Genomic DNA, 25,417 nt, shown 5'->3' with positions numbered 1-25,417 from the left:
GAAGACACAGAAGCTGGCAGGGCCTTTAGGGATTAATTGAGGCTGGAGCTGTGGGAAGAAACTCAGTGGGACACCTTCATCACTGCCTCTGCGTCCACACTGAATCACCAAGCACAGCCGAGAACAAACCGCTGGGATAGTCTCTACCTTCTCTTAAAGTGGAAGAAATTCTAGGGACGGGTGCCGTGAGGAAAAGGCTACTACAACCTCCGCCACAGAAAATACATCTTTATTATAAAATAATGTTTTGTTTCATGATGAGAGTAGAAAAATAACACTGTGAGCTCCAGGGAAAGTTCTGGAGCTCAGTCTCTGAGAAATGGGATGAGCGGCTTTTGCATCACTCTGGGAGCACACCCTCTTGAGGTGCCCCGTGCTCCTGCAGGACATGGGGCACAGCACACACAGGGAGCGTGCAGCTCAGGTCCTGCTGGAAGCCCAAGGAGCCTACACGGTCCACACAAGACGCTCTGGCCACGATGATCAAAGAGGAAAACTTGAGGTCAGAAGGGAATTAATTGGTTCTGAGAAGGGCCAGGATGGCGACAGCCTTGCCCCTCCCTATACTGGAGTGTAGAAGAGTCTCTTGGGCTGATGATCCCGGTTTAGAAGATGGTGCCCAGTGGCCTTATGCTCGGTTTGTTCCCCAAGGTGTCTGTGCTGAGGAAAAGCTGCAACCTTTCCCAGGACAACTTGACCCACCGTTTCTCACTGGTATGGCTAAAGTACCAGAGGTATGTGTGGTCTCAGCCTGTGAGGGCTGCTGGCTGAAATTTTTGTACTTCAAATCCTGTCCATACTGATGGCAGAAAGAAAGAAAGAAACAAAATGTTAAAAGACCAGTGAATAAGAGCAGCTGGCTGGAACTGTTCTATATTCCAAGCCTCTTGGCCCCAATGAACGAGGAGAATATGTGCCCTAAGTGGGAAAGGCAGTCCCACGGACACCCTTTTCGCCCTTAAAAATCCTCTAGACCCCTCAGGCTTTAAACAAACAATGAATCCCCCCCTGGGATGGGAATCCAGCCCTCAGGTGATGGGAAATGGTCCCTCAGCAGCAGTACCTGGAGAACGCAGCCAGGGTGAGCACCTCAAGCAGCAGCTCTGAGCCACAGAAGAGGAGCAAGATGCCGTTCATGATGGCTTCCAGGCGGAGCACGTAGGTCTGCAGCAGCAGGTAATAGGAGGCCATCATGGCAGATGGGAAGGTCAAGGCCATGCTAATACCAAGCGGCATCTTCCGTTGGCAGAGGTTTCCCTTTGTACCTGTCAGACACAGCCCATGGAGTCACCTCCAAGTGGCCTGCTTTCCTTGGCCTCAGAGGAAAGGCAGGTGGGATGCGATGGACTGGCAAGCAGAGGAAAATGCCCCTGAATGGGGGTGTGCAGGTTTATAAATGCGGCCCCACTGTGTTAAAAACTAGAGGCTTAGGAACAGCTACAGCATTGCAGTCATTCGCCGAGAGGTCCTGCTTCCAGCCTGGCTCCCAGGCAAGGGACAATGGGCTCGTTATTTGAGGAAAAATTTTGTAAATCATAAAAATAATATATAATCATTGAAAACTTTTCAATTAATATAGAAAATATGGCGTTCCCTGGCAGGCCAGTGGTTAACACTCCAGGCTTCCACTGCAGGGAGCATGGGTTTGATCCCTGGTTGGGGAACTAAGATCCCACATGCCGTACGGGGCAGCCAAAAAATAGAAAAAAATATATAAAAAATCATTTTAGAAAATATAGAAACTAAAAGACCACATGACTCAGCCCTTAGAGATAGCCATTATTACAGAATGACGTATACTGTTTCAGACTTCTTTATGTGTATGGTCACATATTACTATTTATTATTCTAAAAATAGAATCATACTCTGCATACTGTTTTGCAACTTATTTAACCATTTAACATAGTTAGACATCTTTCCACACATAACTACCTTACCCTTTTTTAACGGCTATGAACAATTTCACTGAGCCAATGCCATAATTTATTTAACTAATCCTGTAATGATAGATGTTTAGGTTGTTTCTAATGCTTTGATGTTAAAAAATACATGGCAGGGGCTTCCCTGGTGGCGCAGTGGTTAAGAATCTGCCTGCCAGTGCAGGGGACATGGGTTCGAGCCCTGGTCCGGGAAGATCCCACATGCCGCGGAGCAACTAAGCCCGTGCGCCACAACTACTAAGCCTGTGCTCTAGAGCCCGTGAACCACGACTACTGAGCCCGTGTGCCACAACTACTGAAGCCCGCATGCCTAGAGCCTGTGCTCCGCAACAAGAGAAGCCACCGCAATGAGAAGCCCGCGCACCACAACGCAGAGTAGCCCCCGCTCACCACAACTAGAGAAAGCCCGCGCACAGCAACGAAGACCCAACACAGCCAAAAATAAATAAAATTCTAAAAATAATAAATTTATTTAAAAAAAATACATGGCAATAAACGTTCTCATACAGATATCTTAGCATATCTGTAGAAGTATCTGTTTTTTTCAACCAGTTTTGGAAGGGAAATTGTTAGGTCTAAGAATACGAATTTTACCTGGTAAAACTATTAGCAAAAAGGTTGTACTAATTTATATTCCCAAAGGGTGTGGGAATATAAATACCCACAAGAGTGTGAGACCATAGAGACCTGTTCCTCACAGCCACTAGAATACTGGGAATTTGGAAACCTTTTTAATCTGATGGGTGAAAATGTTACCTTGTTTTTTCAATTTGCTTTTTGTTAGTGAGTCTGGGCATTTTATCATGTGTATTAGTCCTTTGTAATTATTATGTGAATTGCCCATTAGCGTCCCTTACTAATTTTTTCTTTTTTTTGCTAGTGATTTTTTTTTTTAATTTTTACTGGAGTATAGTTACTTTATAATGTTGTGTTAGTTTCTACTGTACAACAAAGTGAATCAGCTCTACGTGTACATATGTCGCCTCTTTTTTGGATCTTCTTCCCATTTAGGTCACCACAGCGCATTAAGTAGAGTTCCCTGTGCTATACAGTAGGTTCTCATTAGTTATCTATTTTATACATAGTATCATTAGTGTCTATATGTCAATCCCCTTGCTAATTTTTAAAACTAGGTTTTTTTCTTAGCACTTTCTGTGAGCCTTCTTTATCCTTTGTTATATGTGTTGAAACTCTTTTTTTCCCCTCAGTGTGTGTTTCAACACCGTTTTCAGGGATGAGATATTCTAACTAATAAGGGCTTGCTCTGTATTTCCAGGGATATAAAACTTGTCCTAGAGAAATCCTCATTCAGAGAAGTGGAGGGGATCTTAGTGCTGACCTGTGCAGGCGTCTACTGCCCTGGATAGGCGTCTACTGCCCTGGACATGGAGTTACAACTGAATCTATTCTCCCAAGCAAACCAGTGAGAGGAACCAGGAACTCTTGTAGCAGTTAGACAACTGGGAAGGAATTATCTAATATCTCATGTCACCACCTACTTCTGGCCCTGCAGAGCAACAGACTGATAAATCCTGACCCAAAATATGAAGCAGCTTGAAACTTCAGAGAGGGAGTAACGGGATATACCACCAGATCCAATCTCTTATGGTGAGCCTAGGTTATGTATTGAAACTTTTCCTTGTTAATCAGGTTACAGATACCAGCTCGTCTCATATAAGGAATGGAAATATTCTCTGGACAACACTCACCAAAAAATAGTCGAATTACTTCAATTCCAAGATAAAGGAAGAGCATCACCACATCCAGTACTAGATTGGCTGTTGGATATGGTAGCAGGAGACCTGCCAATACAAAAGTCAGAGCTTGCAAACAACATAGAACAGTACACACAAGAACTCCCACACACCTGGGAATAAAGAGAACACGAGTCTTATCAGCTTTCCATGAACTACTCAGTGAGATGTGGGCAGGATCTGTTAACCTGCTGCAGGATCTGTTAACTCCTGGTGCGGCTACGTCTGTTAGAAGCAGGCTCGTTATCACAGGGTTTTACTCCTAACTCGGAGAGTCTATGGGGACTCCGCTCTCCACAGTAATCAGACGTACATGGGTACACAGGCTGCTGAAGGTCACCAATGGGCTTAAAGTGGAGTTCAGCAAAGAGGTGATGGGGGAGAGTCAGAATGGAAAAGCCCACATTTCCCAAACTCAAGAAAATCTTGCCGAGGGGCTTCTTACTAAATCATTATCAAGGAAGTCACCTGATGAAGAGACTTCCACCGTGCAGCGAAGAGGAGCCCCAGGGGGCAGAAAAGAATGAAAAACAAGAAGGCTTTTGGCGGCAGCTGGCTCTGGGCTGAAGTGGGGAAGGCATGTTGGGGCAAGGGCAGTCAAACCCCAGGCCTTACCTTTATACAGAAATACGAAGAGTTCCAGCAGGAAACAGGTAGCATAATACCACCCGTTCAGAAAGAACAGGATTTCCAGGGGGGTGGAGGACAACCGTTTACCTGAAAATATGAGCACAAAGAAAAGAGATGGGCTGGAGGGCAGCTCAGCCTAAGTTATTTCAATGGTTCTGTGTCTAACTTGGAGGAAACACGAGGTCGCAGCTAGTGGAAAGGGCCACTTGGGGGCACTTCTGATTGCTGATGAGGAGTGCGTGTGTATATACGGTGTGGAGGGGGGTTTCCTCCAATCCCCTTCTTTCCGGAATACCGTCAAACTCGACTCCTTCGGCTTTGGGGCTGAAAGTCAAAGCCTCTCTAAGATCTAACCTCGTCACTATTTGGGAAGGGAAATTGGGGCTCAGAGACCAGCACTGGCCTGTTTGAAGTCACGCTGCAAATTCGCAACTGAGCTGGCCTAGAATAGGCCCAGCCAAGGATTGGGGGGTATCTGAGACCCGCACCTCGAGACCTTCAGGCACTCAGGGTGGGTGAGTCCGCCAAACCCTGCTTTGGACAAGTGAGGAGTGATGTCCCTAACACCCGAGAATGAAGGGTTTAGGTCGAGCACTGGGAGAGAAGGTTGGGGGGCGGGTACTGAGGAGAGCAGGACCAGCGACTCACACACCTCCGGAATCTCACCTCGCGGCGCCATCTTCAGTCCCCATGGAAACTGCATACGCGGCTACAGCTACTCCTGGAGCAGTGAGGCGTTGCCGGAAGCTGGGGACGGAGCGGCCCTCGATTCTGGCCTCTCTACCCGCCTACCTCACTCTATGGTTACGTGGTGCCTGGGCTGTCTCGGTGCCGTCCGCGCGTGCCAGCAAATTGCTTTCGCTGGGGTTTCGGTTGCCGACTTGAGAGAGAATAGTGGCCGCCCACCGAGCAGTTGTCCTCAGGACCCCGGGGGCGGGAGCGGCTCTTGGGCTTCCCCATCCCAGGTTTACAATGAGTCGTCTGAGTGTAGCCAGTAGTGGTAATGTGACCGCAGGATTGGCAAATAGGCCCCGGCCCCAAGATTCTCTTTACTAACAACGGTCTGAAAATGAGAAACGGTGTGCACGACAGTGCTATGCAAATGCGCGGTGGGGATTGGGGTCTTTTGTCTAGCAAGCAGTCTTTTTTTTTCGGGGGCGGGGGAGGGTAGTAGGGGGTTTTGTGCCTCCGATTTATGAACCAGGTAGTTAGCAGATACCAAAATTAATCGGAACTAGAGGCTCCTTTCAAGGAGCATAAGTGAGACAGGAAGATGAAACATGATCACCAGGTGACCCGTGACGTGTATGGGAGTTGAGAAAACAAAATACTTTGTGTCTGGCGTAATTCCATTTAGCATGTTTTCAAGGTTCATTCATGTTGTAGCATAGATCAGAACTTCATTCCTTTTTATGGCTGAATAATATTCGTGTGTGTGTGTGTGTACACCACATTTTGTTTATCCATCTGTTGAGGAGTGGACACGGATTTCAGTCTTTGGGCTAGAAAAATGCTGCAGTGAACATCGTTATGGAAGTATCTGTGGAAGCCTCTGTTTTCAGTTCCTTTGAATATATATCTAGGAGTGGAATTACTGAGTGTTTTGGTAATTGTATGTTTAACTTTTTGAGGAACCGTCAAACTATTTTCCACGGTGTCTGTAACCATTTTAGATTCCACCAGCACTGAACAAGGGTCCCAATTTCTCTGCGTCCTCACCAACACTTTTTATTTTGTTTTTAAAATTGTTATTATCACTATCCTAGTAGGTGTGAAGTGATATCTCATTGTGGCTTGGACCTGGGATCCTTTGCTGGAGTGCTTGCACCTGGACAAACATCTCCCCAAGCAAAAGAATACAAAGAAACTATAAGGGACTGAAAATAACTGCATGCATGCACGGTTTGGACAAATTATGAACAATAAGATACAAAAAGGCCAAAACCCAACTGCTGCTTTTGAGTGGGGTGGGGGGCAGAAGCAGGGTACTGCGCATGATCCCTGCACACAGCACCACCGAGGGGGTAGGCAGACCACCAAAGCCACCCCTCCGGCCGGACCCACCCCTACCCTCACCCTATTTAAGGAACCAGCTAACTCACGCCCCCTCTTTGGGGAGTGAGCAAGGGCACCTGTTTCTTCTTCTCACTCCCTCATGCTGCAGCATGAGTTCCAGTAAAGCTTTGCCTAAATTCCTCATCTGGCCTCTTATCAATTTCTGTTGATTAAGGAGTTCAAGGACTCAAGTTGGTAACAGCTGCACCAATTTACATTGCCACCAACAGTGCAGGAGGGTTCCCTTTTCTCCACATACTCAACGTCGCTCATTATTTGTTGTCTTTTTTTTTTTTGGCAGCATCAGGTCTTTGTTGCAGGATCTTCGTCGTGGCATGAAGGATCTTCCAGTTGCAGCACGCGGGCTTAGTTGCCCCGTGGCGTGTGGGATCTTAGTTCCCTGACCAGGGATCGAACCCGCACCTCCTGCATTGGAAGGCGGATTCTTAACCACTGGACCACCAGGTAAGTCCCTGTTGTCTTTTTGATAATAGCCATTCTGACAGTTGTGAGGTGATATCTCATTGTGGTTTTGATTTACATTCTGAGTGACTAACCTTTCAGACAGTGCTGTACTCCTAGCTAGTTGGGGTGGAGGCGGGGGTCAGTAATTGTTTTTTTCTGGGCTGAAAGGAGAAGCAGCAGAAGCAATTCCCTGAAACTGGAGAGAGTAATATGCATGGAGAAGTCCCACCAGGAGCTGTGAAAGTCTGGAAAACTGGTGAACTTATATCTGAGCTCCTCCCCTCCCCTCTTCTCTGCGCTCTGATCTCCGCTTGTGCCTCCCCTTGGAACTGAACTGCAAGCCTGGGGGGCTTTCTTTAGTGTCAGCGGAGCAAGGCACACAGCAAGGCTGGGAGGGGTGGAAAGGGCTCTGGAGCCAGCACATCTGCCTCCCCTGCCTGCTAGACAAGAGTTAGGCAAGTTCCTTCTGTGAACCTCAGATGTCCAACTCTAAAAGGAAGGTGGGCCAGCTGTTTGTTTCTGTAAGTAAAGTTTTTGGGGGGAACACAGACACACCCACAGATTTACATTTTGTATACAGCTGCATTCATGCTACAGGCTTTCATGCTAAGTTAAATAGTTGCAACAGAGACTATATGGCCCATGGGCTTAAACACTTACCATCTGGCCCTTTAAGAAAAACTTTGCTGACCCCTGTCGTAGAGGATGGCAAGGATTAACGTGCCACAACTCCACAGGTGCTACCAAGTAGGCAATAAGATTGAATTACAGCACAGCAAACAGCAGGAGTATCATCATGGCAGCCTGTTTCCCCAGTACCCACGTCCTATGAGTGACACAGTGAGCCCCAGTGGTGGTGCACACAGTGGGTTATGCCACATCTGAGGAGCCCAGGGCCAAGGGCTCAGAACCTTTTTTAGCAAGCAGCAAATAAGCCAGGCTCCCCCTACTCTGGGGGAAGGAACAATTACACTGTAGTCATACTGTGGTGGCCTTGGCCTACCTAATTGCCTATGTGCTCAGTGTCAGGAGACAGGCCTTTCGTTTTGGAGTTTTCAGCAAAAACAACATGCAGATCATTGTTGCTTTTGTTGTGGTCCTCCATTTACAATGCTTGGTGTCAGTCTATTTATCTCTTGTAAATATAAAATACAGTGTGTGTGTGTGAAAAAAAAAAAAAGACCCAGGAACTAGGAGAAGGAAAAGGTTTATGATGCTTCTATTTTTTTTTTTTAATTTCTTTTGACTTATTAGTAAACTATAGAGAAAATTGAAAAAATAAAAAAATGAAATAAAATAAAATGAATAACCAACAAGGACCTACTGTATAGCACAGGGAACTCTGCTCAATGTTATGTAACAACCTAAATGGGAAAAGAATTTGAAAAAGAATAGCTACATGTATATGTAAAACTGAATCACTTTACTGTACACCTGAAACTAATGCAACATTGTTAATCACCTATACTCCAATATAAAATAAAAAGTTAAAAACAAAAAAACAAAAAAACAACGTGCAGGAGTTTCCCTGGTGGCGCAGTGGTTAAGAACCTGCCTGCCGATGCAGGGGACACGGGTTCGAGCCCTGGTCCAGGAAGATTCCACATGCCGTGGAGCATCTAAGCCCATGCACCACAACTACTGAGCCTGCGCTCTAGAGCCCGTGAGCCACAACTACTGAGCCCACGTGCTACAACTACTGAAGCCCACGCGCTTAGAGCCCGTGCTCCACAACAAGACAAGCCACTGCAATGAGAAGCCCGCGCACCACAACAAAGAGTAGCCCCTACTCGCTGCAACTAGAGAAAGCCCGCGTGCAGCAATGAAGACCCAATGCAGCCAAAAATAAATAAATAAATAAAATAAATTTGTTAAAAAAAAAAAAAACATGTGCAGGGATGCTAGGGCCCAAGGCAGGCTGCCTCTCCCAATATCCAGTGCCCTTGGTAAATCAGTTATTTCTAGTAGGCTTTTGTGATTCTTTTGGGTTTTAATGTACATAATATCACATTATCAGAAAGTATAGTTTTACTTCTTCCTTTTCAATCCCTGTACCTTCAATTTCTTTTTATTACCTTATTGCACTGGCCAGGACCTTCAGTATAATGTTGAATAGAAGTGGTGATAATAGATATTCTTGTCTTACTCCTAACATCAGGGGAAAGTATTTATTTATTTAATAAATTTATTTTATTTTTGGCTGCATTGAGTCTTTGTGGCTTCGCACGGGCTTTCTCTAGTTGCGGTGAGCAGGGGCTACTCTTCATTGTGGTGCTTGGGCTTCTCATTGCGGTGGCTTCTCTTGTTGTGGAGCATGGGCTCTAGGCATGCTGGCTTCAGTAGTGTGGCACGTGAGCTCAGTAGTTGTGGCTCTCAGGCTCTAGAGTGCAGGCTCAGTAGTTGTGGCGCATGGGCTTAGTTGCTCCGCAGCATGTGGGATCTTCCCGAACCAGGGCTCAAACCCATGTCCCCTGCATTGTCAGGCGGATTCCCAACCACTGCGCCACCAGGGAAGTCCCTGATACATTTTATTGATACTGTCTCTGTATCTGTTGAGATGATCATGTGCTTTCCTCCCTTTATTCTGCTAATGCTATGAATTACATTGATTTGCAAAGGTATAATCAACCTTGCCTTCCTGGAAAGAAACCAATATGGTTGTGATATTGAACAGAAAAGAGTTGACATAGCAGGCCTGAGACTGCTATCCTTAGAAAGTCCTACTTGCAAGGTTGGCCTTTGCCTGGGTCTGGGAACTTGTATTTCAGAAGGGTTTCCACCAATCCAAAGCGTCTCACTGTCTCTAAAATGTTAGTACAAACTATGTGGTTTATGCTGAACACCTGCTTCCTTCTGGAGTCTGGAATTTTGGTACATGCTAACTATTCTTAGTTTGCAGAGAATTTTTATCATGAATGAGTGTTGAATTTTGTCACAGATACAGCTAATTAATGATCAAATGTTTTTTCCCCTTTATTCTACTGATTTGGTGAATTTCACTCATTGATTTTTAGTTTTTTTTTTTTTTTGCTGCGCCATGCAGCATGGGGGATCTTAGTTCCCCGACCAGGGATGGAACCTGTGCCCCCTGCAGTGGAAGCAGAGTCTTAACCACTGGACTGCCAGGGAAGTCCCTGATTTTTAGATGCTAAACCAACCTTACATTCCTGGGATAAACTCCACTTGGTCAGTCTAGCTGAAGATTAATCAACTAACTTTTCAAAGAATTAACTTTTAGTTTCGTATATTTTTCTCTATTATTTACCCATGTTCTGTTTTTTTCTGGTTGTACATTTAGCCTTCTTTCTTTCTACTTACTTTGGGCTTAATTTGCTCTTTTTTCTAGTTTAACGTGAAAACTTAGACCGTTGGTTTTAGATGTTTCTTCTTTTCCAATGAAATCTGCATCATATGCATTTAAAATGTATTTTCATCACGATGTAGTTCAAAGTACTTTCTAATTTCTCTTATGGTTTCTTCTTTGATCGATGATCATTTACAAGTGTATTATTTAACTTGTAAATATTTAATGGTTTCCTAGTGTGGCAGTTATCAACATATTGCTCCTCAGCTCCAGATAAACACTTCGGTACCTGTTCTGCGGTAATGGACTAGACTGGAAGCATTTCTCCATTACAGTGAGCACAGTGTTAGGCTCTGTCAGTAGAGGGCACTGGATGGACAGTGCAGGAAGAAAGGGGCTTTTCTTCCTGGTTCCAGCGTGCTGTGTTGTGATTTTTCTTGCTCCTGCTGCACAGTCTGTCAGAGGTGCATGTGTGTGGGGACTTCCACTGGTGCTCTGCCCCAGCTGCATGCCAAGGGGCTGTGGGGCTCACTGGTCTCCTAGGTGATCACCTTGCCTCTGCCCCACACCTGCAGCAGCATCCTGATCCCCTGTGTACCCCTGCCCACCAGCCTTGGCTTGCTGTACCCCAAAGGGTTGTTTCCCAGGGATTTTCTGGTGTGGACACCACACTCTCCAGACTCTGCCTCTGCAGCAGTGCCCCAGTTCCTCTGTAACCCACCCACCAGCCTTGGGTCACTTCATAAAAGTGAAGTTTCCTGGGGTCCTCCCAACAGAGACATGGTGTGTTCCTCAGGGCATTCTGCATAGCATTGCATCTGACCAAGATCCTCATTTCACAGCAAAGGAAGTGTGGCAACGGGCTTATGCCTGTGGAAATAACTGGTCTTACTACACATACTTTGTCACCTGGAATAAGGTGGTTTAATTGAAAAGTAGAATGGTTTACTGAAGACTCAGTTATGGCCCCAGTTGGGAGACAACACCCTGAAATGATGGGGCTTCTAATTAACAGAATGAAGTATGTCTTTGAATCAGAGACTATTATATGGTACTGTCAACCCCCTGGCCAGCACACATGGGTCCAGGAATCAAGGGGTGGGAGAGGAATGACTCCTCTCACTATTATACCTAATAACCCACCCACAGAGTTTTTGCCTCTTATCTTGAAAAATTAGAGCCTGCTGATTTGGAGATCTTAGTTCTCAAGTGAGTAATATTCCATAAGGGGACACAACAATGGTACCACTGAATTGGAAAATGAGATTGCCACCTGGCCAATTTGGGGTCCTTATGCCACTAAACCAATGACCCCCCAAAAAAAAGGGGAGGGGGTTCCAACCTACTGGTTGGAACGACTGATCTGAGTCCCAAGGGGAAACTGGGCTGCTGCTACACAATGGAGGCAAGGAGGACTATGTCTGGAACCCAGAGGATCCTCTGGGGCACCTATTAGTATATCCACGGCCGCCCCCAGAAGTAGGACTCAGATGATTTAGGAATGGGGGTTTGGGTCACTCTACCAGTTAAAGATCCCGTAGCAGCAGCAGAAGCTCTAGCTGAGGGCAAAGGAAATATGGAATGGGCAACTGAAGAAGCAAGCCATGGATATTAACTATGACCTTGTGAACAGTTACAAAAGTGACCAATTACAAAAACGAGGGCTGTGGTAGCTTTGTGTATGTTTCTTTGCTTCTTGTATGCATGTGTTTATTTGTATATACTGACCATTTTCTCCTTTTTACCTCTCTATTTACAATTTGTTGGAGGTCAACTTTATAATTTTTAAAAATAAATCTATATTTTACTTATGTATATTTGGCTGCATTGGGTCTTCATTGCTGCACGTAGGCTTTCTCTAGTTGTGGCGAGCAGGGGCTACTCTTCGTTGCGGTGCGCAGGCTTCTCATGGCAGTGGCTTCTCTTGTTGTGGAGCACGGGCTCTAGGCACACGGGCTTCAGTAGTTGTGGCACACGGGCTCAGCAGTTGTGGCACGTGGGCTCAATAGTTGTGGCTCACGGGCTCTAGAGCGCAGGCTCAGTAGGTGTGGTGCATGGGCTTAGTTGCTCTGTGGCATGTGGGATCTTCCCAGACCAGGGCTTGAACCTGTGTCCCCTGCATTGGCCGGCGGATTCTTAACCACTGTGCTACCAGGGAAGCCCCAACTTTATAATTTAATCTTTAGGTAATAGAACATTTAGTGGGACCACGACAAAATTTGTGGAGTAATTAATACAGTCAGTGATGGATACAGTGACTGTTGGGACTGTATGTCTTCTCATTTGGGGGGAGGAGTGAGAACGTCATTTTTAAGAAGGATAGATATATGTTGTTAGTAGGAATATGGAAGTTCAAATATGTGTAGAATGGTGCATGAAAAAAGATGGACATTATCTCCACATTCACCTGCAGAACCTGTCCTGTGATAGCGGTACTGGAATCAGCATTTCTCCCTTACAGTGAGCACAGTGGTAATCTGTATCAGTAGAGGGTGCTGGAGGGATACTGAAGGAAGGAAAGGGCTTGTCTTCCTGGCTCCAGTGAGCTCTGGTCTGCTTTTCCTTGCTCACGCGCTGTGGTCTATTAGGGGTGCAAGTGCGCTGTGTGAGGGGACACCTAGAATATCGGGTGGTGCTCTCCTCCAGCCACATGCCAAGAGAGGCGCTCCCTCGGCAACCTCGCAAACCTGGTCCACACCCGGTGACCACTTCGCTGTGGCCCTCCTGTCAAGGATACTGCACGCTCCAGGCCTTGCACCCGTGGCAACTCCCTAACTCTGTGCCCTTGCCCCCTCAGCCTTGTCTATCTATGCCCTGGATTGTTTTTCCCGAAGCCCGCCAGGCATGGACAGCGTGTGTGCACAGCGGTGCGCCAGTTCCACGTGTCTGCTCACCAACCTTGGCTTTCCTCCCCAGAGGGTGGATTGCCATGGTCCTCCATGCCCTGCGTGGACATCATACACTCCAGGCCTTGAGCACACAGGGCACTCCAGCTCTTTTGGTGCCCCTGCCCAACAGCCTTGGCTCACCTGTGCCCTGGAGGGCTGTTTCCTGGGATCCTCCCTCTGTGGAAAATGTGTGCTCTGGGCTTGGTGCCTATAGGTCGTGTCCCTACGTTCCCTGTGCGCCTGCCCATCAGCCTCAGCTTGCCTGTGTCCTGGAGGGTTGTTTCTTGCCTGGCAACTGTGAACCAGCTCTGGCCTGGGCAAACCAGTGAACCTGTCCACCAGCCAGTAGGCTGCCATGAGGTCTGAACCCCAGCCTTGGGGGTGGGGGATCTATGAAGTTTGTCCTCAGCCCTCAGGTACCCTTTTAGAGTTCTCTTTACATCTTTATAGTTCTCCTTGTATAATTTAATGATTCTATATATTAACCCTGCCATGTTTAAGTTACTGGGGGGTTCCATCTCCTGATTGGACTTAGACTGAACCACCAAGCTATCTTATTGTTACTAATTTCTAACTCAATTCCATTATTGTCAGAGAACATACTCTTTATCCTTTTAATTTATTCCTTTAAATGTACTGAGAATTGTTTTATGGCTCAGCATGCGGCTTATACCGAATATTCTGTGTACTTGAAAAAAATCTGCATCTTATATTCATATGTATTATAAAATAATTAATAGGAAAAACATTTAAAAATAGTCTTTATATTTACTCAGATACTATTTCTGATGCGCTCCATCTCTTTCTGAGGATCTGAGTTTCCTGTTATCACTCCCCTTCAAGCCAAATAACCCCTTTAACATTTCTTACGGCGTAGGATTGTTGGCAATGAATTCTCTTAGTTTTATCTGAAAACATCTTTATTTCAACTTCTTTCTTGAAGTATATTTTTGGTAAATTTAGATTTCTGAGTTGACCTTTTTCTTGTAGCATTTTAGAGATGTTGTTACACTCTCCTCTGGCCTCTGATTTCTGGTGAGAAGGCAGCTGTTAATTGTTGTTCCTCTGTATGTGGTGTGTTGGTTTTCTCTTGCTTTCAGGATTTGCTCTTCATCTTTAGCTTTCAGTAATTTGACTATGATGTTCCTAGATGTGGCCTTTCGGTGTTAATCAAGGTGGCTTTGTGGAGTATCTAAAATCTGTAAATTTCTTTCATCAAATTTGGGAAATTGTTGACTTTTTAAAAGATTTTTTTCTGTTCTCTTCCTTCTCTTTGCCTTCTAGGACTCCAATCACATATCTGTCAGACTGTTTGACCTTATCTAACTGGTCTGTGAGTCTCTTTTAAAAGTCCTTTTTCCCCTTTGTCCTACAGCATGGGTAATTTCTACTGGTTTATCTTCTAGTTCATTGACCCATTCTGTAATCACCTCTTTTGCTGTTAAATCCATCCATTTAATTTAAAAATTTTCAGGTGCTGTGACTTTTATTTCCAGCGTTTCTATTTTTCAAGTCATTTGTTTCTATGCTCAGGTAGGTAGGTTGCCTATCTTCTTATTCACTGAGAACATACTTTCATTGCTGCTTTAATATCCTGGTACGTTAATTCCAGCATCTGGATCACCTCAGTGTTGGTGTCAGTTTTCAATGTTAAACTGTGGAGACTCTGGTTTCTATTATTTGTCTCCAAAGAGTGATGGTTCTTTTATTAGGCAATTAGCTTGGGTGGATATACAGTGCAAATCACACTTATGGGGTGGCAGCTCCAAGCTTAGTTTAGATTTTCAGTCTTTAGCTGAGCTGCCTTGAGTCTGATCGGCACATTTGTGGTCCAGAGTTTGGGCAGAGATGTGGGCAGACAGAACTTGGGGTTTCCCCTCTCTCTGGCTCTTCCCTTCTGAGACTCCCATCTTTCCCTCCAGGGGCTTCAGTTGTCCTGGCTCAGTACTCGTACTGTGATTTTCCACCAGCATATTGTACCTACTGCTTTGTCAGCTGCTAAGTTACAAGCAGCAAAAACAGGGAACTTTCTCTGCACAATCCTCTTCTGTGTGTGAACTCCCCACCAAACTTTCTGCTTCCCTTCATTCTCCAGTGTCTTCAAGTAGCTGTTTTTCGTATTATGTCCAGATTTTACAGTTGTTGTTTGTGGAGGGATCATTCCCAAGCATCTTACTCAGCCATTATTAGAAGGCCCTAGGTGTAGTTTAAATATTTAATCTGTTTCCTCCATATTTCCCTCTGTTTCTTGAGCATATCAATCAGAGTTTAAACTCGTTGTCAACTTTCTCCAATATTTGGCTCACCTGTTTCTATTTTCTACTTTTGCTCTGGTTTCAAATAATATCTCTTGACTTGCTAGTAATTTTTATTAGATCCAGAAATTGTGTATAAAAAAATCAGAGCATCTCTAGATGTTTTTTCTTCCACTCTTTCCTCTGCTACGCAAATAGAATGGGGGCCGATCACCTTAATCCACTCAGGGACTACATGGTCTGCGGCTACACTGTGAGTTTGATGAGCCTCAGTCTACCTGTCTCACCTTGTTCCTAGTAAGGAGCCCCCCTGAGCTTGCAACTGAAAGCCCTGTGTGTTCACCAGTCCCCTCGCCCTGGTGGGTCCTGAATTCTAATCATCAGCACAATAAGCCTGCCAAAAATTCCATTCTGCTTTTCAGAGGTTTGAGGCTTAGCTTTCCATAGCCTCTGGCCCTACACAGCTTCAGAATTTTGTTAAGTATCTTGAACAGAAAATGTGTTGTTTTTAAGGCTCTTCCAGTCCCCAGCTTTGTTCCTCCAGTGTCATGAGAGCACTAAGCTCAGCTGGCTTCTCTGGTCCCCGGCTGCAACCCTCTTGTTGGGCAGTGCTTGGATTCTCAGCCTCTTGCTCAAACCCAGAGTCAGCAAATGCTCCCAGGGGAAAATGTGCTGCAAACTGTCAGCTCACGTCTCTATGATTCACTCTACTTCAAAATTTTAGGCCTTTTAATCCTCTTTCCTTCAGCAATTCTCTAAGGCCTTTTATAAAGACAATTTTTATATTTTATCTGGTTTTTCTAGTTCTTGAGTAGAGCATTGGGCAGCCAGAAGCAACTCCATGCTACTAAAAGTCTCTAAGCACTTTTAAAGTGTTTATTTTCTTCCTCTGATCTTTGAAAACTGACTGTCCCCAAGCAGTCAATTTATATCACAACTTAAAAATATATTCCTACTGCTAAGTGGAAAAAAAAAAAGCAAACTATGTTATGGCTTATTCCCCATAATCACAACTGTGTATAAAATATGAATACATACTGTCAAAGATTTGAAATAAATAACTGGGGTTGGATATGGCAATTTATTTCTTTTGTAAAAATGTTTCTGAAATGTCCTATTGTCTGTAAGAGGTATGTAAGTAAATGTAGATTGTCAAGGAGGGGAGGGAGAAGGAACTCGGTGGTTGAGATATAGCCGTGGGAAGAATAACTGCATAAACCTTTTTATAACTTGAATTTTGTATCACATGAATGTATTAACTATTAAGGAAAAGAAAGAAAGGAAGAGAGGGAGGGAGGGAGGAGGGAGGAAGGAAGGAACACCACCCCTGCCCCGAGACTCCTAGGGCCACAAAGTGCCATTTATACTGTGAGTGAGGAAACAGGCATTTGGTTGTACTCACTAGCTGCAGACTACGGAGAACGGCCTAGCCCTGATTCCTTTTGGGACACAGAAAATTGCCTATCTTTCAGGGACTGTGATGAACAAAGGGGATTATAATATTCCTATTAAGAGCTTTTATGAGAATATTTTAAAAATTGGGCTATTAATTGTCATTTTTTTTGTACAGATGAAGGTATAGTTAAGTATAGACAGTAGCTTTGTTAGGACTTTTTAGATCGCTTCTTCCAATTATAGGATATGGGATCTTAGGTATTTTCTTTGAACGCTGTACCTTTTTTAAAAAATACGTGATAAATCTGGACAGCATGGCTGATTAACTAGTCTCTCTTTCCCCGGAACTTCATTCTGGCCTTCTAAACCAGGGGTCAGCATACCACGGCCTGCGGGCAAATCTAGCCTGTTCTGTATGGTCCTCAAGTTAAGGCTAAATTTACATTTTCACATGGTTGAAAAAAAACCCAAAAGAACAATATTTTGTGACACAGGTCATTCGTTTATGTATCATCTCTGGCTGCTTTCGTGCTACAAGATGCGGAGTTGAGTAATTGCAACAGAGGCCACACAGCCCTCAAAATCTAAAATACTTACTATTTGGCCTTTTACAGAAAGTTTGCCAACTCCTGGGCTAGAGTATCTCCAAATAATAAGTTTCACAGAGCAACTTTCTGGGGGGGGGGTTAGACTGACTGAATTAATGGCCCTCTCTGTATCCGTGTCTTTTTTTTTTTTTTGTATCCATGTCTTTTGCCAGGAAACTTTGTAGCACTTTACCAGACACTGGGCTCAGTCACATGACATGCTTTGACCTATGGGAGTCTGGAGACACAATACAAGTAGAGCCTTGAAATGGGATTGCACCCTAGGGCTTGTTCTCCTGCTCCCCTGCCACTGTCTGTAAACAGACCCAGGCAAGTCTGCTGGAGGATGTCATGTGAAGCAGAGTCATTCCAGCTGAGGCCAGCCTAAGTTAGCCAAGAATCAAGGATCTCAAGATCATCACACCTGCCTGCCTGACCCACAGCTGACCACAGACACATGTGCAAGCCCAGCAAAAATTACCCAAACCCAGACAGATCAGCTGATCCCTGACTCAAGAGCCACGGAACTGTTTATTGTTATATGCCACTTAAGTTTGGTGCTGGGTCTGTTACACAACATTATTCTGGCAGTAGAAAACTGATACTATGGGCACACAAACTTTTAAATTTCTTTTGCCAAAAGAGTCTAGGGAACATTTTTACTCTTCTGAGGGCAACTTAGGGCTCTGACAGGGGGAGAGATGAATAAAACACAGAAGTCTGGAACTCCAGGGATGGGCGTGGGGCATCAAATTACATCCTGAATTTCATCTTGTACTTACAGTGGGATTCAGTAAATATCCGTATCTGCTCTGTGGCTCAATCTGAGTAGATGCTAAGGCTGGGACTTGGCATGCCTCTTAACCACGAAGAGATCTAGCGAGGCAGAGACTCCATCATTTATGGGAAAGAATTTACTTCCTATTTATAAAATGTAGAAAAAGTACCTTGGGTATAAAATCTAAATGTCTGAGGTGTGATCAGTCAGGAGCCCAGAAAAGTCACTCTTTGCATCCTTCAGTCATCAGTGTGTAGTGCAAACGGAACAGGGGCTGGGAGTTCCTCCTGTACCAGGCTCAGTGGAAAACTTCCCCAGGATAAAGCCACAGCGCCCTCTGTGAGGAAGAGGGGTAGGGAACAGGAAAGGAGAGGGGGCAGAGCTGCGGCAGGAGGCCGGGAAGGGATGGTGTACGGGAGTCTGTATTAGGGAACACTTTAATTTGCTAGACGGAGGATCTTCCTTCTCAACTGCTGAACACAACTGGCCTGGGCCTGTCCTAGAAATGTCAGGCTGCTTCCTAGTGCACAGGGCTGACCACCCCCTCTGCAGAGCCCCAGATGTGGCTTCTGTCAGGAAGGAAAGGCATCCATCAGTGTGACAAGAAGTGGTCACCTTCGGACTTGCATGAACTCCTTGCGCAGCCATAAGGAGTCCTGGTAGAAGCGAGGATCACCCAGTCTCACAGCTGTCTGTTTGTAGAAGTAACAGTATAACACTGCCGCTGTGGATAATAAACAGAAAAGAAGCCTCAGGGATGCTCCTGAGTATTTGTTTCCGGGCAAGAACATAACCGGACGAGGCTGAGGGGCCCTGCCTCATGATTTCCCAGTGACTCCCAGAAAGGGCAGAGGGCAGTGGTCGCCCCTGTTCTTGGTGTGGCTGTCCCACTCATCCCACGCTGGTTGTGATGGGCTGGGAAGCCAGGATCAAGGCCCTGGCTGCCAGAGCCACAGGTGGGACCAAAGTGAGGCCTGAGGATGCTCTGGTCCTTACCTAGTCTCTGGAATACAAATAACGTTTGAAGTCCATCTGTCCAGACAAAGCAGTTGGAGTTTTTCCAGCGTAAGTTCTGAAGGAGACATGAGTACACAAGAGAAATGTGAATGGCTAGATGAGGCCCTCACATCTCCAACTTGGTTAGCTGCAGAGATGCCACCTGGTTTAATATCAGGCTAATCTCACCCCCGTTCTTTCTTTCCACAAGCCCGAGGAGTGCTTCTCAAAGGAACCTCAAGTTCCCTTTTTTTGCTACAGAGGGAAAATTCTTGTAACTCTGAGGGAGGAAGTTTGAACTAAGCCATTTATTCCCTTTCATCCCGTAGCCTTTGCCGAGGAGAAATGATACACATTATCTCAGGAGTTCAGTATGGTCACTGTCTTGCCTTGGAAATCTCAGGCTCAGTTCCTGTCAGATAAAGGCTTGGTGCACTCAGGGCTTAATCAGATTAACAGCTTCACAGTACAAAGCCAGGACTATTTTGGCCCCAGGAACCAGAGCAGAGACAATCCTCTCCGGGAAGCACCTTAAGATTTCGGCACTGCTCTGCTTCTTCCCTGTGAGCTCCCTGTGATTCTCTCTGTGGAATCACAAGGGCAACCTAACGGGACGTTTGGTCTGAGAAGGTATCTTTAGTAAAGAAATGACTAGAGAACCCTGAGGTTTTAATATGTTCCATAAAATGAGTACATGAGAAGCACATGAGATACCCAAAGGGATGGAAGAATTTGTGAGGCAGAAGAAATCTGAGGGAATTCCCTGGCGGTCCAGTGGTTAGGACTCCGTGCTTCCGCTGCAGGGGGCAGGGGTTCAATCCCTGCTCAGGGAACTAAGATCCCACAAGCCATGCCACGTGGCCAAAACAACAACAACAACAAAAAACAAATCCGAAACCATGAAAACTGGATCTGCTCTGAGGCCTATGTTAGAACCAAAGGGAGGCATCTTGGGGGTCGGTTCTCCTAGCGTAAGTGATGGGGATGCATCAGAGGGCATGCAGCACTAAAGGGCCAGCGGCACTCCTGCCTGGCTATTTCCCATGGCACACTGATGCCTAAGAATGTGCTGTACCAACACTCACCTGCCCAAACAGCTAACGATGAAACAGATTCAACTTCCTGTTTTAGCCCTGGCAGGCCTTTTGGGGCAAAAGTGAATTGAATGTTCCAGAAGTGTCCCTGGACTTTTGGATAAGGCTGTTCTTCAACATATAAGGTTGGATAAAAGTGCCTTATGAAATTCTCATGTGTCTAGCTTCAGGCTGGACCACATTCATTTCACCTGTTTCTTATCAAGGACTCTGTGAGATATAAACATCCAGAGATTCTGGGTTCCCACAGAAAAGCATTCCTAGCCCTTTAAGGATTCAGAGCCTCACTCTTACCATGACCCAGACATGAAGGGAGATGCTGAGGGCGAAGTACACAGCCGTCAGGATGATGGTCCCTTTGAACTTATGGAAGAGGAGGTTGACCAGGCCAGCCTGGAAGACGAAGGTGTTGAAGAACATGAGGAAAATGATGATGATGTTGAAGAGGACTGCAATATCCTGGATGCTGCAGACACAGAAAACAAAAGGACAGCCGAATGGAGGCCTGGGGAGGACCCAAGAGCCAGCCCTGAGCCCTGAGGGACACCATGGAGTCTGTCCTTCCTTGTTATATATAGTCCTCTGAAACCGCCCCAGAGGTAGTTTGGGTTTTGGACCCCAAATGACACGAAGCTAAAACTACCCGCTGGCGCCGTCAGTTGAGTGGCAGTCTATGGACAAGGCTTTCCTGCTGACACTCCCAACTCAACAAAGCTCCCAGGCACCTGTGAGAAGCAGCTAGTTGCCTCCCTGTATCCAGAAAATGCCAGCCCTGTCTGTCACATAACCTGGTCCTGTCAGACGTTTTCCTCTAGCAAGACAGCAATGCACTTTCCCTCATCTGTGCACGCCTGGCTGCCTTAGTGCCATTCATGTCTCAGTGCAAATGTCCCCTCTTCAAAAAGACTTTTCTTTCACCCCACTACCTAAAGTAGCCTTTCCCTCCCCACCCCAGGTACTTTATATCCATTGTATAACATTTATTACTATTTGAAATTATCTTTTTTACTTTTTAAAATGTATTTGTTGTCTCTCTCCTCTAGAATGGAAACTTCATCAAAGGAAGACCTTGTCAGGTTCACCACTGCAACTAGAACACTGGCAGGCTGATGAACACTTGCTGAGTGAAGGAAGACAGTGTCTAAGACTGTGGTTTTCTGTTTAGAACTTGCCTCATGGAGACTAAAAATCACTGTGGAGGGAAAGTGCCAACAGCTTCCATCCTACGGGATGCATATATGTTATTAATATGATTATCCTTACCTGGGGCCACGGCAGTGAAAGTGCCGAGTACAGCAGTGAAGACCCCGAGTCCTAACCAGTGGACTGCCAGGGAAGTCCCTGATTACCCTTTTTACCTGACATTTTGTAACCCTCTTTCATGGCACTGTAAGACAATATTTCTACTCGAAGATGGAGAAGACGACAGTGTCAGCAATCTGGCCCTCATTTTCAATGTGCACTGCTCCCTGTGTCCCAGACCCTTGTTAGAAGTATATCAAAACAGGCCCATGTCTATGGACCACGACATGTCTATGGACCATGGAGCACCCAGGACAAAGTGCAATTATATTCTCCCTGATATTTCTCTATTAATAACTTTAAAATGCTAAATTATGATTGTCGGGGACTTCAGACTGCTTGGGTTGAGCTGTCCCACCCACTGAACTTACATGAAGAGCACCAGCTGTATGACAGGAGCCATTCGGAGTAGCTCCGAGAAGGAATTGACAAAGAGGTCATAGGACAGCAGCAGGAACTGCAGGGAGAGCACCAGGCTATAGTTACTGGTCTGCAGCATCTTCCTTCTATCTTGGGCCCCCAAGGGCACATTCCACAGTTCCCAGAAAGCAGTCCTAGTACTCTCCCAGGCACTGAGGGAGAAGCTATAGTTCCTCAGAATCAGAGCTGTTTCTCTTGCTCTCAGACAAGGGCCTACTGATGCAAAAAAAAAAAAAACAAAAAAAGGAGGTTAGAAATTCATTAACACATATTTACCGAGGACTTATTATGTGCCAGGCACCATTCTAGGTGCTTGGGATACATCAATGAACAAAACCAACAACAACAAAAAAACCCCAACTGGTCACTCCTTCCAGGGACCCTTACCCTCAAACCTTTTGCCATGCCTGGAACCCTCTAAATGTAGAGCTCTTTCTAAACACTTTTGAGTCCAAAGGAATCTAGGGATACTACACACAGTGACTGTCTGGTCACGTAACAATACTAATTCTATTACTAACGGCAGCAGCAAAACCTTTATATATCACTTACAATATTGCTTACAATTCTAAGCACTAACATTACTTAAATCTCTCAATACCCTTGAGGTAGAAGACACACTATTACTCTCCCCATTTTACAGAGGGGACAATTGAGGCCCAGGGAGGTAAAATAATTTGTCCAAGTTCACATTGCTAATAAGTGGCAGAGCTAGCATTCAGATCTAGGCAGTCTTGGTCCAGAGCCTGTGCTCTTAACTACTGCACAAAGCTGCCTCTTACATAACTGACAGGTTTATATGTAACTAGGCGGGAAAAACAAACGCTGGCATAGGAGAAGTGGGAAGTGGTGTAGGCAGAAAAAGCTGAGAGGAAACAGTGCTCTCCTAACGTTTACGATTATGGTAGCAACACAGTGGCACCAGGTAAGGGGAGCTGGGCTTTTATTTTCATTTATTCCAAGACCCAGGAGCTGCTTTGGGGGTGTCCTGTGACCCCCTCCAGCTGGATCAAATCTATAAACAAATTTCAGAATGCTTCGAAGTGTTACAGAATGATTCAATTAACATCGGTAAAATGTTGCAGTTTACAAACTCTTCATATTCATTTCCTTATTTAATCCTACACCCATCTTGAGACGTAGCCGTTCTTACGCTTATTACCCCACTTTACACAGAGGCTCTGAGAAGCTGCGGAACTTCGTCCACCTCACCTGATGGAGAAGTCCCACTTTAGTGGATGTACGAAGGTGCTTTTCTCTGAACCGAGTCTCCTTATTCATCAAATAATATCGATAGCTATCACCTACATACCGGCACCATGATAAATTTGTCAACCAAGACAATTTCCTTTAATCCTCGAAACTACTCTGCAAGGTGGGAAAGAATTATCCTCATTCTACAGGCAAGGACACAGGGTCAGAGTTCAAGTCGTTCCTCCATGTTGCAGGGGAGGAGAGCCAGGATTCACAACTAGGTGTGAAAACAAAGCCCGTGCTCTTAACTACTACTTCACAGGCCACCACAGAAGGCTGCTGTGAGGATCCGTTATCTAGAGCCGCCCACCGCCATCTCTACGGGAAGGATGACCATCACCTCGGGTTAGGGCAGCGGTGATTCGCAAGGTAATGAAGCGGTCTTCGCAGTTTGTCCACCGCTATCTGCCGCGTTCTCTCTGTCCCCTGAGTAATTTTCCTCACCCTTCCTAATCCACTTTAAAATAGGGCTGCCTTAGCGAAAAAACCAAAACCAAAGCAATTAACAAAATTCCGACTTCTGGCCACTTTACCCACTCCTCCTCAGCGCTCTCACCTAGAAGGCCCAACGTCGGTTGTCACGGGGACACCGTCCTGGCTTCCGGAAACCGGTTTTAAATTCCGGAAGTAGATGGCTGACGCGGGCTCTGTCTGCGCCGTGCTACCCGCTTGTCCTCGGCTTTTTCTCCCCGCTCTATGGCCCGCCCGGTCGCCATGTTTGGGCCCCCGTATTCCTGGGCCCGCCCCTCTCTCAGCGTCGCTGCGCCCTGTTCCAGGGCTCCCAGCTGCGGGCCAAGGCCTCCCGCCCCTAGGGCCAGCCCCTGGCCAGAGGCTTCGCGTCGGCCCGAACATTTCCGCTTCTACGGAATCGAGGGGGTGGGGGTGAGGGACAGGACCGATCCGTGACGGCGTTCCTGGTCCCTGGAAGCCCGGGCTTGGGGAAGAAACGCCCGCGGAGGAACTGGAGTTAGTGTCAGCACCCTGTCAGCCGGCGACCCCGCGGCTCTGGACTTCATTTCCCAGGCGGCCGCGCGCGAGCGCGCGCGCGACCGGAAGTGCTATAAGCCTATAAGGTGATGGAGCGGCCCCGGTAGTTGGCTGTAGAGCGGCTGTGACTGGTGATAGCGGGCGTTTCTGAGAGTCTCTCACTCCATCTCCCAGGAGCCTCGGGAGCGGCGGGTCCGGCGCCGGGTGGAAAGAGGCGGGTCTTGGAGACCACAGTACCCCTGCGTTCCACTGTGGTTCGGGGGTGAGAAAGAGCCCGGGCTGGGAGTTCAGGGACCTGGGTTCGAGTGCTGGCTCTGCTACTGCCTCGCTTCGCGCTGTCGCGACCCCTCGCTCGGCCTCAGTTTTCTCTTTTAGGAAATGGACATCGTTCTCTGTGCCCTTCCTTCCACAGGTGGTGGAAGGAAGCTCTTTGGAAAGCACAGAAGCTCTTCGGAAGTCGCAGTCAGCAGGTGGAGCCCCTCGCCTTAATTTGCACCCAAGGTTAGCTGGGACCAAGGGTTCTTGGTCCCGGCGGAGGAGTCAGGGATCGGTCCCCGGGTTCCTGGAACCCTTCTCTGGACACCTGAGGCCGACCAGAGCGCAGTACGAAGGGCGGGGCTGTAATCACTCTGGTGCTAAGGAGGGCCTTGCTTATCTACCCCCTGAGTGGCATTTAGGGCCCCTCACTCCTGAGTCTCTGACTTAACGGAAGCTACGTTTGGAAGTGAGGAGTCCTTGGAGCACAGGGGGAGTGAACCTGGAGCCTTGTACCAGCTCGGCCACTCACCGTGGCCAAGTCACTTTCCTTCTTTGGGACCGAATATTTTTGATCCGTAATATAAGAGTTCAGGACTTGAGCCCTAAATCTGGTTCTCAGGATTCCTAAAGCCCGCACCATTCATCTGAGAAGTGGGAGCAACAAACAGACTTCCTGTTCCTTCATCTATTTGCACCTCTAAATAACTGTGGAAGGGTTTGGAATAGAGCCTTTTCCTAAGGCTAGGGCCAAGTAGGATATACCCGTTTCCTACCCCAGGGCCTCATCTGTTTTAGTGCAGCCTGGGAGAATCCTTTTTGCTAAGGGATTGAGAAGTGTATTAGGTTGGAGAGTAGACTCCTTAGATCAGGGTCAACAAACATGACCCACAGGCCAAATCTGGCCGGCCTAAATGGTTTTTACATTTTTCAATGATTGAAAAAAAAAAGAAAAGGATATTTTGTGACATGTGGAAATGATATAAAGACTGAAATTTCATTGTCCATAAATAAGGTTTTTTTGAACATAGCTCACGTTCGTTTGTGAAGGTATTAT

At 46.2% G+C, this 25,417-nt stretch overlaps 3 protein-coding genes across 20 annotated transcripts in view; 1 reads left to right on the top strand and 2 right to left on the bottom strand.

Annotated features, from left to right (window-relative positions):
- Positions 1–213: 213 nt before the first annotated feature.
- Positions 214–6,658, bottom strand: TMEM216 (transmembrane protein 216). Of its 2 annotated transcripts, none has more exons than XM_082477583.1 (5): positions 4,992–6,658; positions 4,311–4,412; positions 3,651–3,743; positions 1,064–1,265; positions 214–799 (listed from the first exon to the last, which is right to left on the bottom strand). In XM_082477583.1, exons 1-5 carry the CDS (start codon positions 5,026–5,028, stop codon positions 784–786), a joined length of 450 nt encoding a protein of 149 aa, XP_082333709.1. In that variant the 5' UTR covers positions 5,029–6,658; the 3' UTR covers positions 214–783. The 2 variants fall into 2 exon arrangements, with proteins under 2 accessions (XP_082333709.1, XP_082333710.1); XM_082477584.1 differs by having other exon boundaries at positions 4,978–5,104.
- A 180-nt stretch (positions 6,659–6,838) lies between these two features.
- On the bottom strand, positions 6,839–24,126 carry TMEM138 (transmembrane protein 138; the record flags this gene model as incomplete). Of its 9 annotated transcripts, none has more annotated exons than XM_082477569.1 (6): positions 6,839–15,478; positions 18,668–18,776; positions 19,049–19,124; positions 20,437–20,608; positions 21,816–22,077; positions 24,099–24,126. In XM_082477569.1, the coding sequence occupies 5 exons, from the start codon at positions 21,941–21,943 to the stop codon at positions 15,448–15,450; spliced, it is 516 nt and encodes a 171-aa protein (XP_082333695.1). In that variant the 3' UTR covers positions 6,839–15,447. The 9 variants fall into 9 exon arrangements, with proteins under 9 accessions (XP_082333695.1, XP_082333687.1, XP_082333689.1 ...); XM_082477561.1 differs by lacking the exon at positions 24,099–24,126 and adding an exon at positions 23,784–23,970 and having other exon boundaries at positions 21,816–22,080; XM_082477563.1 differs by lacking the exon at positions 24,099–24,126 and adding an exon at positions 23,675–23,812 and having other exon boundaries at positions 21,816–22,080.
- Positions 24,056–25,417, top strand: part of CYB561A3 (cytochrome b561 family member A3) — a 10,654-nt gene continuing 9,292 nt past the window's right edge. Inside the window, exons 1-2 of one of the 9 annotated variants that reach the window (XM_082477572.1) lie at positions 24,056–24,191; positions 24,280–24,367. The gene's annotated coding sequence lies outside the window, so the exon portion shown is untranslated. The other 8 variants (XM_082477574.1, XM_082477575.1, XM_082477571.1 and 5 more) reach the window with 8 other exon arrangements.

The sequence above is a fragment of the Balaenoptera physalus genome (assembly GCF_965194825.1).
Source record: "Balaenoptera physalus genome assembly, chromosome: 10".
Taxonomy (NCBI): Eukaryota; Metazoa; Chordata; class Mammalia; order Artiodactyla; family Balaenopteridae; genus Balaenoptera; species Balaenoptera physalus.
Note: the sequence above shows the minus strand (reverse complement) of the source record. Positions and strands in the feature narration are given on the sequence as shown.